This window comes from Drosophila bipectinata, chromosome 4 (genome assembly GCF_030179905.1).
Source record: "Drosophila bipectinata strain 14024-0381.07 chromosome 4, DbipHiC1v2, whole genome shotgun sequence".
Lineage (NCBI taxonomy): Eukaryota > Metazoa > Arthropoda > Insecta > Diptera > Drosophilidae > Drosophila > Drosophila bipectinata.
Genome location: NC_091740.1, coordinates 17,432,688 through 17,446,888, shown reverse-complemented (window position 1 = coordinate 17,446,888; position 14,201 = coordinate 17,432,688). Strand labels below are relative to the sequence as shown.

Here is a 14,201-nt window from a genome sequence, read left to right as displayed (position 1 = left end):
CTATATTCGACGTAATAAACAATTCCTCTAGGTCTCTTCAAAAGATCCTCCAATTTGTTTTTGTCGCACTGTGTTGCATTATTTACGGTCCCTGATACTAGTTATTCAAATACAAATAAAAGTTTCTTATTATCAATAACAAAATTCACCGTGCTGCGACAAATTTGTTTTTACTCACTTGTCTCCAACGACAAATACTAATTAAAACGGATGGATGTATATTATTATCATCTGTACTAGGAAAAAAGCTCATTAAGACATTCATGGAAATGAATTCTTCCTAAGACATGTTACTTATTGGACTTCTGACTGTTGCATTACTCTCTGGTAAAACGGCTTATGTTTTATTTACAAAACGGTCTACTTCCACCTCTGTTGGGCCCAAATTACCTAAGATAAATGGTATACTAATAAAGAATGAACCTAAACATTGATACCTTGAGCTAATCCTGGCTAAATGTAGTCTCCCAGCCGAAAGTAAAATCCTGCTCTACAAGCAATTTATTCCACCCATTTCCCAGAGGCAGCTGCTGTCATGCAGGAGCAACTAGATTTTCTCTGCAATTGGCAGAGATGGTGGAATATTCAAGTGAATAACGATAAATCCACCGCCTCCACATTTTCTCTCCGTCGAGAAAATCGCCCACCGGTCCACCTCAACAGCTCCCCCATCCCGCAAGTAGAAAACCCAAGCTACCTGGGCTTCACGCTAGACAGGAGGCTTACTTGGAAGCCAAACATAGTCAAAAAGCGAAAGCAGTGTGAAATAAGATTAAAGGCGTACTATTGGCTGATGGGTAGGAGTTCGAAGCTGAGGTCCTCTTCGAAAACCCTTATCTACAAGGCAATTATTCGGCCAATTTGGACATACTTGTTAAGAGGAGCCCTAAATAAATAGGTGTTAGTCCAATGAGCTCCTTTTGGAAACTCTTTTTCTGTGTCCTGTACCACTTGGGGGGAAACACCAGAGGATCCGGCTCGAAGGACCAAATGTTAAGAGGAGCACCAAATAAAGGTCTTACTCCAATGAGTTTCTTTTGTAAACTGTTTTAATTTTGTACAATTCTCTCATAAGAAATATACATGAAAATCTTAAATCTATTTAAAACTACTTATCAAAGCGCTGCACGCTATGCGACATGCTATGCGACCCTTTCTTGAGTACGATAAGCGCACCACTTTCTTGAGTACGATAAGCGCACTATTTTTGTTAGGCTGCAGGGGATCGGTTTTAGACCATGCTGTTTATCTCTTATTTTCATAGGTCCGATCCCTTGAAACTCTATCTTTAGAATTTTTATCTAAAATTGTGTTCAATGCTTGAACAGAGCAGAACTTAAATATTCTTCTGGATGACAATGCGGTAAACAACCCTAAAAAAGACGGCGAACTTCAATTAATTAGACTCCCCCGGTTAGTTTCCAATGATGACCTTTGCTCGCTAACTCGGGTCCTCAACTACAAGCAAAGACAATATTATATGTTGTTCGTAAAAATATTTTTCACGAATATGTTGGTGGTACCAATGATGGTAGATATGTCTACCATCTATCAGTCTGTTGCTTGGGGAGCAAATAAACTTCCTGGTGCTACGGATTCGGCAAAGGTTTTATTATGTACTCCAACTGGAAAAGTTGCTTTTGGAATTTATTTATTCAGTGGTTTCTCTTCCAATTAATCAAGCTTCAGCTCTCTTAAGACCTTTAAGCAATGATAGTTTAAATACACTTCATTGCATGTTGATTGATCTCCAATTAATTATAATTGATGCAATTTCTATGGTTGGTTCTAAAATGCTTTCATTTTTGAATCAAAGGGTTCGCCAAATTGTCCGAAGCCTTGACTTAAGTTTTGGTCGAAAATCAAATATAGTTTTTGGAGATCTAAAACAGCTTTCCCCAGTTGGAGACAGTTGGATATTTTCGGAAAGGACAATTAATCCATATAGCTTTTTGGCAGGAAATACCTTATGGAGCAACTTTAAGTATTTTGAGCTCACAGAAATAATGAAATAATGGCGACCATGAATTGACCATGACCGAGCCCTGAATCATTTATCTGAGGCTTGCATGACAATTGCTCCAGCGAAGTTCCTGATGATGCCATTCATTTACTTTCTTCTAACGAGGAAGATAACAATTACAATTCCATAAAACTTCCGCAAATTGGGACGGAAGAGTTGGTTTCCACTGCTGTTGATCAATATAGTGCTATTGACACAAGTGACGGACTTGAAAATAAAGCAACTGGTCAACTAATGCAAATTGACTATTGCTTAGTGAATGGCTCAAATTTAGTGACGCGACTTTGGATTACATTTTTTGAACTCACGGCTGGGGCTATCGCCAGATCGGAACACTCCCGATGCCGAATGCACTCCAATATTAAAAGCCTCTCTCAATGTGGAAGATGCTGGGGCTATTACCATCCACAAAATCCAAGGAGATCCAAGGAGCAACATATAGCAAAGTCGCCGTGCTTCTTAAAAAAGGCATCAAGCGAGCTTCGCTATATGTTGGATGCAGCAGGGCCACTAGCGCATCAGGACTTTTCCTTCTAGGCGACTTTGTTCCTCCAACAAGATTTGGATCCCCAAATGTCCAAGACGAACTTCAAAAAAGTTCAAAAAAGAGGAAAAGTTCATGACTACTCATTATAAAATTTTGGTCAGCCGTAATGAAGAATTCTCTCTATATTACCTGAAGCTGAGTTACTTCGAAGCTGTCGCGAAGATATTTTTAATGACCCCGTTATTTGTTCTGCCAATTTTGAATGATATTAGCAAAAATGGAATTATAATTTATGCCAAGCAAAATATTGCCGAAAATGTAGTTTTCTTTTTTGAGACAAATAAGTATTTAAGCTCAACAGTACATACCAATGAATTGCATTCAAATATCTCGATACATCTTTTATTGTTGTTTATTGGAACCCTGCTTTTCCTATAACACAATTTCTTTTTTTTTATAGCTTTGCTTTTATTTATCGAATATACTCTTCATTTTGAGACTAACAATAAGTTGACGAATTTTAACATTTAACTAACAGTATATTAGGACTGCATTCTGGTTGCGCGTCCCTCAGGTCGGTCGCAGGGTGGGTACGTCATTGCTATGAAGGCGGGATTGGTTGCTCAACCTTGTTAGACCTTTCGCCAGGTGGTTAGGGTGCACCGATAGCTTCGTTAAGTACTTTACTTTCTGATCTGCGATCACTTATTTGACTGGTAGAATGTTTAAGTCGTGGTGTATGTTTTCGTTGCGAACGTACCACGGTGCCCCGGTGATTGTTCTCAAGATCTTTGACTGAACTCTCTGAACTATGTCAATGTTGCTATTGCTGGCGTTCCCCCATAACTGGGAGCCGTACATCCATATAGGTTTTACTACCGAGTTGTACAGCAGAACTTTATATTCAAGGCTAAGAGGTGACCGAGCGTTGATAAGCCAATGAAGGCTGCTGGCTTTTAGTTTTGGGTGTGTTTTTTTGGCTTCAATGGGCCGGCGCCGTGTGATTCTTCTGTCGAGATGTACTCCTAGGTATGTCGTTTGCTTGTGGAAGTAGAGTGTTGTTTAATGTAATTGGCGGGCACTTTTGCCTGTTCAGAGTGAACGTAACATGCTTGCATTTTAGTTCGTTCACTTTAATTCGCCAATCTGATAGCCATTTTTCAACATCGACCATATGAAGAGCTAGCTGCGCAGTTACTTGAATCGGGCATTTTGAGCGACTGACAATAGCTGTGTCATCTTCAAACGTAGAATTTGTTAGTCGTGTGCTTGTCGGGATGTCTCCTGTGCAGAGGACATTTAATATTAGCCCTAGCACGCTACTTTGAGGAACTTCAACTCCAACAGTGTAATCAGTGTAATCAGCAGTGTTGCACCTTCGAAAACTCTCGTTTTTCGAAAGCGTTCCGAATTTCTGATGTTGTCCGGTTGACCTGCTCAATTGTTCCATGCTTTTCACGAAACCCAAATTGGTGTGACGGGATTCCTTCCTGGATTCTCAGGTATTTGTTTATCCGAGTCCTTAGGCATTTTTCAAAGAGTTAAGATAGGCAAGAGAGTAGGCTTATAGGTCTATACGACGTGGGGATAGTGTGGTCCGGCTTAGCTATTTGACTTTTTCCATCTCACTGGAAAGTGGCCAAGTTTTGCGATGGCACTAAAGAGCTGGCGCAGTATGGGAGCTCGATGATCATTTTGGGAGTTATGAGGTCGCAGCCTGGGGATTTTTCGGATTCAGTTTAACGGATAACGCTTTAACGGTGGCAGGATTTGGTTGGAAGACATTTTTAAGAAGTTTAGCAAACGTGCTGGCTCTGTCAGCGTCGCTGTGCGCCCACCCACCTGTGGAATTTCTAATAGGCATCATGGTTTCTTTTGGTGAGCCCAGAGTTGGATGAGCACATAGTTAGTGTTTTGTACTGTTAGTTGGCAATTGCTCTATGTAGCGGCGGTGGACATACGTTTCTTCTTGCTGTAGAGCTTGATCAAGTTGAGGTGAGGCAAGTTTTAAGTTTAGCAGATGGCGAAATTGCCATTCCTCTGTGAAATTGCCATTCTCGACGTAAGCGTCGCTTTTCGATGACGAGCTGTTCAATTTGTAGATTTGTCTTCTTTTGAAGGCATTGTGTGTTTATAGTTTGAGGTGTTGAAACTCAAGCTGCAGAGACGAGTACAGACTCCAGTGAATTAACAAAACTGTCTACGTTGGCCCCGTCGCTGAGGTGAGGACTGAGCTCAATATGTGAGGTGATTTACTTCCTTTACTTAACCCAATTGGTTTTATGTGAGGTCAGTTTTGATGAGTGATCTCATGTTCCTGGGTGTTGGAGTAGAGTAAAAAGGACAGGCAAGTGATCAGATGAAAGATCCGAAAGGCATTCGGCGCTTATCAGATTTTTATACCCTTGCAGAGGGTATTATAATTTTGTCCAAAAGTGTGCAACGCAGTGAAGGAGACATCTCCGACCCTATAAAGTATATATATTCCTGATCAGGATCACCTCCTGAGTTGATATGAGCATGTCCGTCTGTCCGTCTGTCTGTTTCTACGCAAACTAGTCTCTCAGTTTTAAAGCTATCGTCTTTTCAAGCACAGTTTTAAGCACACACCCTTCTTTCCTTTGCACGCAGTATATAAGTCGGAACGACCGGGATCGGCCGACTATATCCTATAGCTACCATATAACTGATTGATCGGAATTGGTATAACTTTGGTGTTTTTAGAGTTAGAGAGTTCAAATGACATGACAGCTATTTTTGGCAAAACATTATGACATGCCAAATTTCATAAGGATCGGCTGACTATATCCTATAGCTGCCATATAACTGAATGATCGGAAATGACCCAACTTTCGTGTTTTTGAAGATAGAAAGCTGGAACTTGGTACAGATTATATTTTTGGTCAGTTAATCCGGCCTACCAAATTTTATAACGATCGGCCGACTATATCTTACAGCTGCCATATAACTGAACGATCGGAAATAGTATTTGGTAAAAATACCAACTTTGGTATTTTTGAAGATAGAAGTTTGGGACTTTTTTTAGACTTTATATTATAATAAATTGGGATATATTTTTATATTCTCATAAGGATCGGCCAACTATATACGATGTTTGCGATATATATCCGGTTTTAACTGCAAGGGTATATCAACTTCGTCTTCGCCCGAAGTTAGCTAATCGCAAAGTCTATTAAATCGGGAACTTTCCTTGGGTCTGCTGGCCAGTATGTTGGTGTGCCAGAAGAAACATAGTCTAGCTTGTTTTTACTTTTTTTCTTAGCTATAATTGCATTATAGAGCTGCTTTCCTTTTGGGGTCACGAGACGAGATCCCCAGTGTGTGTGCTTGGCATTGTAGACTCCTGCTGAAATGGTATCCTAGTGAGTTAAAAATCTGCATAAACTCATCTCCGGCTATGGTGAAGCGTGGGGGGCAGTATACGGTGGCTAGAGTTAATTGCTTGCCAGTATTAAGGTGTATATTTATGGATGTGGCCTGTGGGTAGTTTTTAGCAAATTTCGTATGATAGTGGTGCTTAATACGGCTTCTGATTAAAATTCCAGTCCCGCCGTGTGCTTTACCATATTGATGATTTTTTCCATAGAATGAATATCCTCGTAGTTGGAAATTGTATCTGTTTGTAAGATGTGTTTATGCAAGCAGCATTACTTCGATTTGATTGTCTAGTAGGAAATGCGCTAACTCGAGTTTATGCTGCGAAACGCCGTTAGCGTTCCACGTAGATATTCGTAGGGTTGTACGCATAAACGACATAAACTCCGTAAGTCTTTGTTGTAGACTACATATTATAGCTTCAAAGTTACTTTTTGGCTGCTCCGGCGGTTGATGCTCCTGAATCGTGTTCGGTTCCTGGTGTGCTGATTGCGGCAGTGAGCTTTTTGAGGCTGGGGTAGCCAGTGCTGATTTTAAAGGGCTTGCGCATGTTACATTTTTGGCAGGGTTTATGGGTCTTAGTGAGGATCTGGCTGCAGTCGAGAAGAAGACTTCAGGGTTTGACCTATTAAAATAAAGCTATTAACTGTTTATTTTGGGTGCGGGCAGTAATTCCCCTCTGGTGGATGCCACTTTTCAGCTCCTTATAAACTAACCTCTATTATAGGTAACCTCTATAGTTAGCAGTGTGATTTCCACCGCATTTGCCGCACTTTTTCAAGTTGTGGTCATCTTTGCTCGCTGGGCAGTGTGCGGAGTCATGAAGCTCACCACAAACTACACATACCGGGCGGAGTTTACAGTAAGACCTTATATGGCCATATTCTTGGCAGTTCGCACATTGTACCGGGCCATTGCGTTTGTGCGGCTCCTCAACTGTAATTCTGCGGTACAGCAGAACTGAAGATTGTATATAGGGTGCACTTCGTATTTCTTTAGGGGCTTAATTTCAGGTACGAGCTCAGCCCTAAGGGGTGTCTGAAGCCTTCTATCCCTGTTAAGGATATTGAAGACTGTCTTAGCGCTAAATCCCTTCTCTAGTAGCGCCTTTTTATTTCTGCAGGCGATAAAGGGCTTGCGTGTAATAAAATGTATTTTTTATTATATTGATTTTTCGGATTATATTGATACTTCGGACTCTTTGCCCTTAAGTACGACTTCAGGCCCTTGCTGCTTTTTAGCTGATACGTGTAAAAGTTCTAGTTTTTGTCGGTGAGTTATTTCGATAATACTCTGTAATTATCTTCAGACTTCGTTTGAACTTTTGTTTCCTGAATGTTGTCCTTTACGAATGGTATTATGTGGAAGTTGTCCTTGCCAATAAGCTCTATAATTTTGTTGACAAGAACGTTGGAACTTTTTTCTCGTATGTAAATTGGCGGGGGCTTAGGGTTCTTTTCTTCGTCTTCTGTAGATTCGGCGTCATCCTCATAGTCTGCCAAGATTTTTAAACGGTTTGAGTTCATGGGCGTTTCTATTGCAGCTATGTTAGCATTGCCACGGGATATTTTGCGTTGAGAGTTTAGGGGGCTCAGCTTCCTTTTGATTTGGATGTAGCTCTCCATACCAGTCTGCACAGCCGGTAACAAATTACAAAAGCCGGTACAATAACAAATTTTCGTGATTTCCCTATTCTCCTCAATCGTGCTAATCCGAATGCATTTTGTTGTTGGAGTCCCGAAAAGTTTTCACTGCAAGACATTCATTCTTGTTTTTGTTTCTGCTAAAATGGTCGACCTGAAGCGATAAATTTCTTCTTCGCAGAACATTTTTGTTAAGAAAGAAGCTCTGCATTATTTATCATAGTATATTAATAAGCTGTTGTAAAAAATGTATGGCCTTTTTTTAAATGTAATAAAATCTATTTTTTATTATATTGATTTTTTTAAACTTCTTGCGAATGTTATAATAATTTTATTTTTCAGTGCACCCACATGGATGGGATAAAAATTCTCAGACCAATGTATTGGTGATTTTTTGCATTGGTATGGGAGTTTGCTCTCCCTTATGCAGAGCTTGGGCACCCCTGATCTGATTTATTGATGATAGCTATGATTGAATATAGTAAATAAAAATGTTCCTATATGTACCAGTTCTCAATAAAAATAATAAATTAATTAGATGTATAGAAGCAAAGATTATAAAGTACATAGATGGGACATCTCATACAAAGAAAAATTTTCTATGGCGGGTTCCAGCAGTGGAACCCGCTGGAACGAGCGGGTTCCATTGCGCGACAAGTTAAGTTTGAGAAATTTTTCGCGCGACAACGAATGAGGAATAGCCGAGTGGTAGAGTGCTTGGCTGGTGTGCAAAGTAAAATGAGTTCAAACCAGGCTCGGGAAGTCCATTTTTTTTTAATTTTAAATCTATTTATATTATTTTTTTATTATTTTAATATGTTTTCCTAAATTTATAATCCAATAAAAAAAATACAATATTGTAAAATCACCTTAACATCGTCTCAGTTCGTAGTGGAACCCGCTGTAAAAATGTCTATAAGTGCGGGTTCTACGGCATAGTGGCAGGCCGCGTCGTGGAACCCGCTCTCAAATGTTTTCATTTTTTCCGTCGTGGAACCCGCTGTAATAATGAAAACATTTGAGAGCGGGTTCCATGACAAACGGCTTGCTGATGAGAGAGGGAAAGAGAGAATTCTATTTTTAGATCGTAACATCTTTGGAACGATGAAAGTTTGAAACGTTGTAATCGAACCAATGTAAGAGTAAAGAGATCAGAAATATCTTTTACTATCCTTACTCGTCAGCTCTGTTTTGGTATAGATTCTAGCGCCTCCTTTAACACCAATTTTAAGTATCATAAAATCAACTTCGAGGGTAGCCTAGATGGATAGTGCTCGGTCCTTATTCGTGGGGTCCTGGGTTCGATTACATCAGCGGGTGGTTGTTACAATTTTGATAAAGTTTTGGTATTATGATTCTTTTTATACATATTTACTTTTATTTTTTTTTATTTTATTTTTTTACTTTTAATTTTTACGTTATTATTATTATTTTTAATTGCATTCTATTACAATTACTGTAAAAATAAGTGACGCACGTGTCGGGTGACAAAATGCCGGAAGGACTCCCTTGAAATTTTATTAGCATGTTATTAGCGGGACACAATGAAGATTAAAAAATTTTTACAATTGTAAAATTAAATAAAAATATTACAATTAAAGAAAAATAAAAAAAAAATAATTATTATAAAAGAAAGAAAAAGTTCAAAGTCCTTACGAGGATTTGAACACAGAAAAATTACACATAGAGTAACTACTCTATGCATTACTCTACCATCCTGTCTCGATCTGCGGCGATCAAAAATACTATTTGTTCTACCAACTACCACATCGGCGCATCGAAAACAGAAACGAGAAATTGAAATTGAAATTTGGAAGCCAAAACATTTTTACTCCGTCGTGCGAGCAGTCACACATACACACATAGGTTCACATTTTTGTTGACGGGTACATGTAAAGAGTTCTAAAAATAGAATCGTATGCATGTGCGTTTCCCCCCTCACCAACAAGCTCGACGCAAAAAGTTGACCGTTTTGGGCCCTGATGTCCCATCTTGTATGTACTTTATGATCTTTGATAGAAGTGATAAGGTATAGTCAGCCGATCGCTTTTTAAATTTTTTAATAAACGAAAGGTGTGGCAATTCTGATCAACTGTTTTCTGTTTTCTTTCCGTAGAAAATCCAAATTTCCTAACTTTAAGACACCAAAGTTATGACATTTCCGATTAATCAGTTATATGGCAGCTATCGGACATAGCCTACCGATCCTTAAGAAATTTTGATAGGTCAAATCGATTGACCAAAAATAGAATCTGTAGTTTCAATTTTCTATATTCAAAAACAAGAAAGTTGGGTAATTCTGTACGAAGTTTCTAATCTCTGTCTTCAAAACACGAAAGTTCCTTCATTTCCGATTTTTCAGTTATATGACAGCTATAGGATATAGTCGGATATAACATGTAATCGGCCGATCCTTTTGAAATTTGGTATATCTTATTATTTTGTCAAACATTCGTACAAAATTCGAACTCTTTAACTCTAAAAGTTGTAGAATTTTCGATCAATCAGTTATATGGCAGCTATAGGATATAGTCGGCCGATCTTTATGAAATTTTATATGTCGCATAAGTGTGCAAAGTTTCAAAACGATAGCTTAAAAACTAAGAGACTAAAAGCTCGCGTAGAAAAAGACATACAGACGGACAGATAGAAGGAAATGCTTATATCAACTCAGGAGGTGATTCTGATCAAGAATATACATATATACTTTATAGGGTCGGAGATGTCTCCTTCAGTGCGTTGCACATTTTTGACCACAATTATAACACCCTCTGCAAGGGTATAAAAAATACCACAAATTAACATGGGGATGCCAAAACGCGCCAAAGAATTTTTTACAGGTCCCTAGCAATAAGATTTAAATTTTTAATATTTAATCCCGGTTTCACAGGGTCAGAAATGCAAAACATTTTCGGACCCTTTTTTAAGTTTTGATAATGTAGAAAACCAATGTGAATGCTTGCCAAAGTCAAATTGTTGAATGCGATGCGCTGAAAATTATCGATCTAATTAAATTAGGGAAGGTTCGAATTCAAATCCATTTTAGGAGGGGCCGAAGTGCGTAACTTGAAAATATTCGTTCACACTTGAAAGAGTAAACGTTTTTACTCGGCAAATACTGTGTTTATGCGACGCTGAATTCACTCTTTTATTTTACGATTTCAGCCGATTCGTGTCTGCATAAACGACATTTCGTGAATTCGGCAACACACGAAAATTAATTACGATTTCAGACCCAAAACATGAATCACGGCACGGCATCGCCGTGCATAAAAATTTAAATTAAATTAAAACAATAAAGGAAAGCTAACTTCGGGCAGAGCCGAACTTGATATACCCTTGCAACTTAAACCGGATATATATCGCTACAATCGGATATATAATAGTTGGCCGATCCTTATGAGAATATCATAATATAACCAATTTATTACAATACAAAATCTAAAAAAAGTCCCAAACTTCTAACTGTAAGAATACCATAGGTATCATAAGTTAGTATTTTTACCAAATACCATTTCCGATAGTTCAGTTATATGGCAGCTATAAGATATAGTCGGCCGAACGTTATTAAACTTGGTAGGTGGATCAACTAAGCAAAAATAGAATCTGTACGAAGTTTAAACTCTCTGTCTTCAAAAACATGAAACATTAACCGATTGCAAATTATGAATTTTGTTTTTTTGTTTTGTGAAATTCTGAATTTAGAAATTCGTTTTTCTAAACATGTCTGACGTCGATAAATTTTACGCCCTTCGTGGCACCTTTTAAAAAAGTTACTTTAGGGAAAAATTCGTCCGCAACCTTATCTTACGATTAACTTATACGCACTGAATAACTTTGGCAGGTGACAAGACTACCTAGTATAATTGTATCATGGGATGTTTGAGCTACAAAGTAACTAAATACAAAAAAAAAAAACAAGAAAGGAAAGCTAACTTCGGGCGAAGCCGAAGTTTATATACCCTTGCAGTTAAAACCGGATATGTATCGCAAACATCGGATACAGTTGGCCGATCCTTATGGGAATATGAATATATAATCCAATTTATTACAATATAAAATCTAAAAAAAGTCCCAAACTTCTATCTTCAAACATTCCAAAGTTGGTATTTCTACCAAAAACCATTTCCGATCGTTCAGTTATATGAGAGCTATACAATATAGTCGGTTGATCGTTATGAAATTTGGTCTGTACCAGCTTTCCAGCTTTCTATCTTCAAAAACACGAAAGTTGGGTCAGTCGGAGATGTCTCCTTCACTGCGTTGCACACTTTTGACCAAAATTATAATACCCTCTAATAAATATTGAATTTTGCGAACATTGATGTTTTAAAACATTAAAACAGCGATGTCCAATAACTCCAAAAACGGCGATCCCAGCAGATAATGTCTGAATTTTTGTACCGCTAGATATACAGCTTTGGCTTCCAGGATATAACTGTGGTCAGCAGGTCAGTTAACGGGCGAGCAATTTGCAAATAATTCAGAATAAATTTTCTGAAAAATCCCGTCAGCCCCAGAAAAGCTTGGACTGCTCTGACGTTTTTCGGCACCGAAAATTTGCTGACCGCTGCAGTCTTCTCTTTTCCAGGCCACAGGTTTCCGTCTTCAATGTTGTGGCGCAAGAAGTAAATTCTTTTCTGCAAGAAGTGACATTTTCGCCACTTGATCTTCAGGCCAAACGCCCCAGCTCTTTTGAAGACGAGTGCCATCTTTTGCAAACATTGCTCTGCAGTCTCGGCGTGAATTATTATATCATCCATATATAAATCGAGTATGTCCTTGTTCATCAGCTCCTGAAATACGTAATTAACGTAGCGAATGAATACAGCTGGCGAATTCCGAAATCCAAACGGTGTTCTATTGAATTCGTACAATCCGGATTTGGTTATGAACGCTGTAAATTTCTTGCTCTCTTCCACAATGGCAACGTGGAAGAAACCATTCTCCAAGTCCATCACGGTAAAGTATCGCGCTTTTTGCAGCTTTTCAAGTACTTCCTCTATAACGGGGGCGGGGAAGCAATCTCTCAAAACCATAGAGTTCAGCTTACGAAATTCAACGCAAACACGGCGTGTGCCATCCTTTTTGTTTAGCTTGACTAATTCGCAGCTTGACTGGAACCTCTGCTACTGAATCCACCGCCTTGTAGTTCTTGATTAGCATCGATACTTCCTTTTTATACTGCGTAGGAACATCGAACATCGGGGAAGAAAACTTGTATCCCTCTGGCGACAACGAAAGATTAAACTTTGAAACAAAATCGAATCCAAGCAATACGTCATACTCCATATTTTCATTCTCTACAACAACGAACTTGTGTTGGGTTATCTCGTGATCTACTGCAACCTCAGCCAAAAAGCATCCCTCTGGGTACGTGATCTTCTTTCCTAGTCCACGGAGCGTCGATTTACATCTCTCCAAGAGGACATTCGGGATTTTGTTAAAGATGAACTTTCTCAATATAGATACATCGGCTCCAGTATCCACTAGGCACTCCACTTCGACGTCGTTGATGATGACCTTCTTCATCCGTCTTCCGCTGCGCACAACTTGGAGATCAGCAGCTGACCTAGGGCAATCTCTAGACATGTGTCCTTCTTTGTTGCAACTGAAGAATTTCGTGGCAGCTTTGCAATCCTTGCGAAGATGATCAGCTGATCCACAATTAAAACAGTAGCTCTTTCGGCCGTTGAACTCGTACTGTTTTTTCTGATTCGGCGTCCATTTTGGATCGTTCAGCTGGAACGGTTTGAAGCTCTTTTCGTTGACGCGTTCAAATACGTTATATTGCTCCTGCAGCTCTTTGAAATACTTGTATAATTGTACAGGGTGTATTTGAAGTCACTCCTCAAGTTCAGGCCGTCTACTATGTAGCGGATTACAGAACTTGCATCGATGCTGCCAAGTGCTGTAATCTTCCTCATCTGTAGAATATATACCTGAAATGATTCCTGCTTGCGTTTCTTGCGATCACGAAGCTGCTCCTGAAGATCCGCACTGCATACGTCTTGACGACTAAACTCTGCAGTAACATCCGCATCTCTGTGTATTGGTGAACGTAAGTCGAATCCAAAAACAATTTAGCTGATTTTGTCATTTTGTAACGTGTTGTACTGCTTTAAGTGCAAATCGTAAGCTTCAGCATTCAGCTCGAAATTGTCAAACCAATTCTTGACCGGCATTGATTCTCCGTCAAACTCCGGAATTATTTTTGCAAAACTTTCCGCTGTAACTGAGCAACGGCTATTTTGTTCATCTGCTTCCATTTTTAATGCCATAAGCTGAACAAGATCCTGCAGCGTTTTTGTGTTCTCGGCGATCGAACAGCTTGCAATTGCCTCAGCTGCGACATTTGTTCCTCCACTCGATTCCACGCGATTCTGTACCTTGCTCTGTGTTTCATTCACATTTGCTTAGACGAGACTCTGCACGTAGCTCTTTGTCTCACTCATATTTTTTTCCTCACTTGCTTCAACGTTTCTCTCCGGCTCACTCATTTTTCGATTTTTATCTGCTGCGGCAACTGACCTTGTGTAGTACGGCTGTTTTCCTTTCGCAATTGGTATTCTAGAAGTTTCCTCTGTCTGGACTTTTCACTCATTTGCTCTCATTCCCTTTTGTGATCCAACTCCTTCACTTTTTAAAACTT

At 39.1% G+C, this 14,201-nt stretch overlaps 1 protein-coding gene across 1 annotated transcript; it reads right to left on the bottom strand.

The window, feature by feature from the left end:
* Positions 1–7,183: 7,183 nt before the first annotated feature.
* LOC138926922 (uncharacterized) lies at positions 7,184–13,734 on the bottom strand. Its single transcript, XM_070282536.1, has 5 exons — positions 13,667–13,734; positions 13,440–13,594; positions 12,652–13,353; positions 12,091–12,551; positions 7,184–7,537 (listed from the first exon to the last, which is right to left on the bottom strand). The coding sequence occupies exons 1-5, from the start codon at positions 13,732–13,734 to the stop codon at positions 7,184–7,186; spliced, it is 1,740 nt and encodes a 579-aa protein (XP_070138637.1).
* Positions 13,735–14,201: the final 467 nt, after the last annotated feature.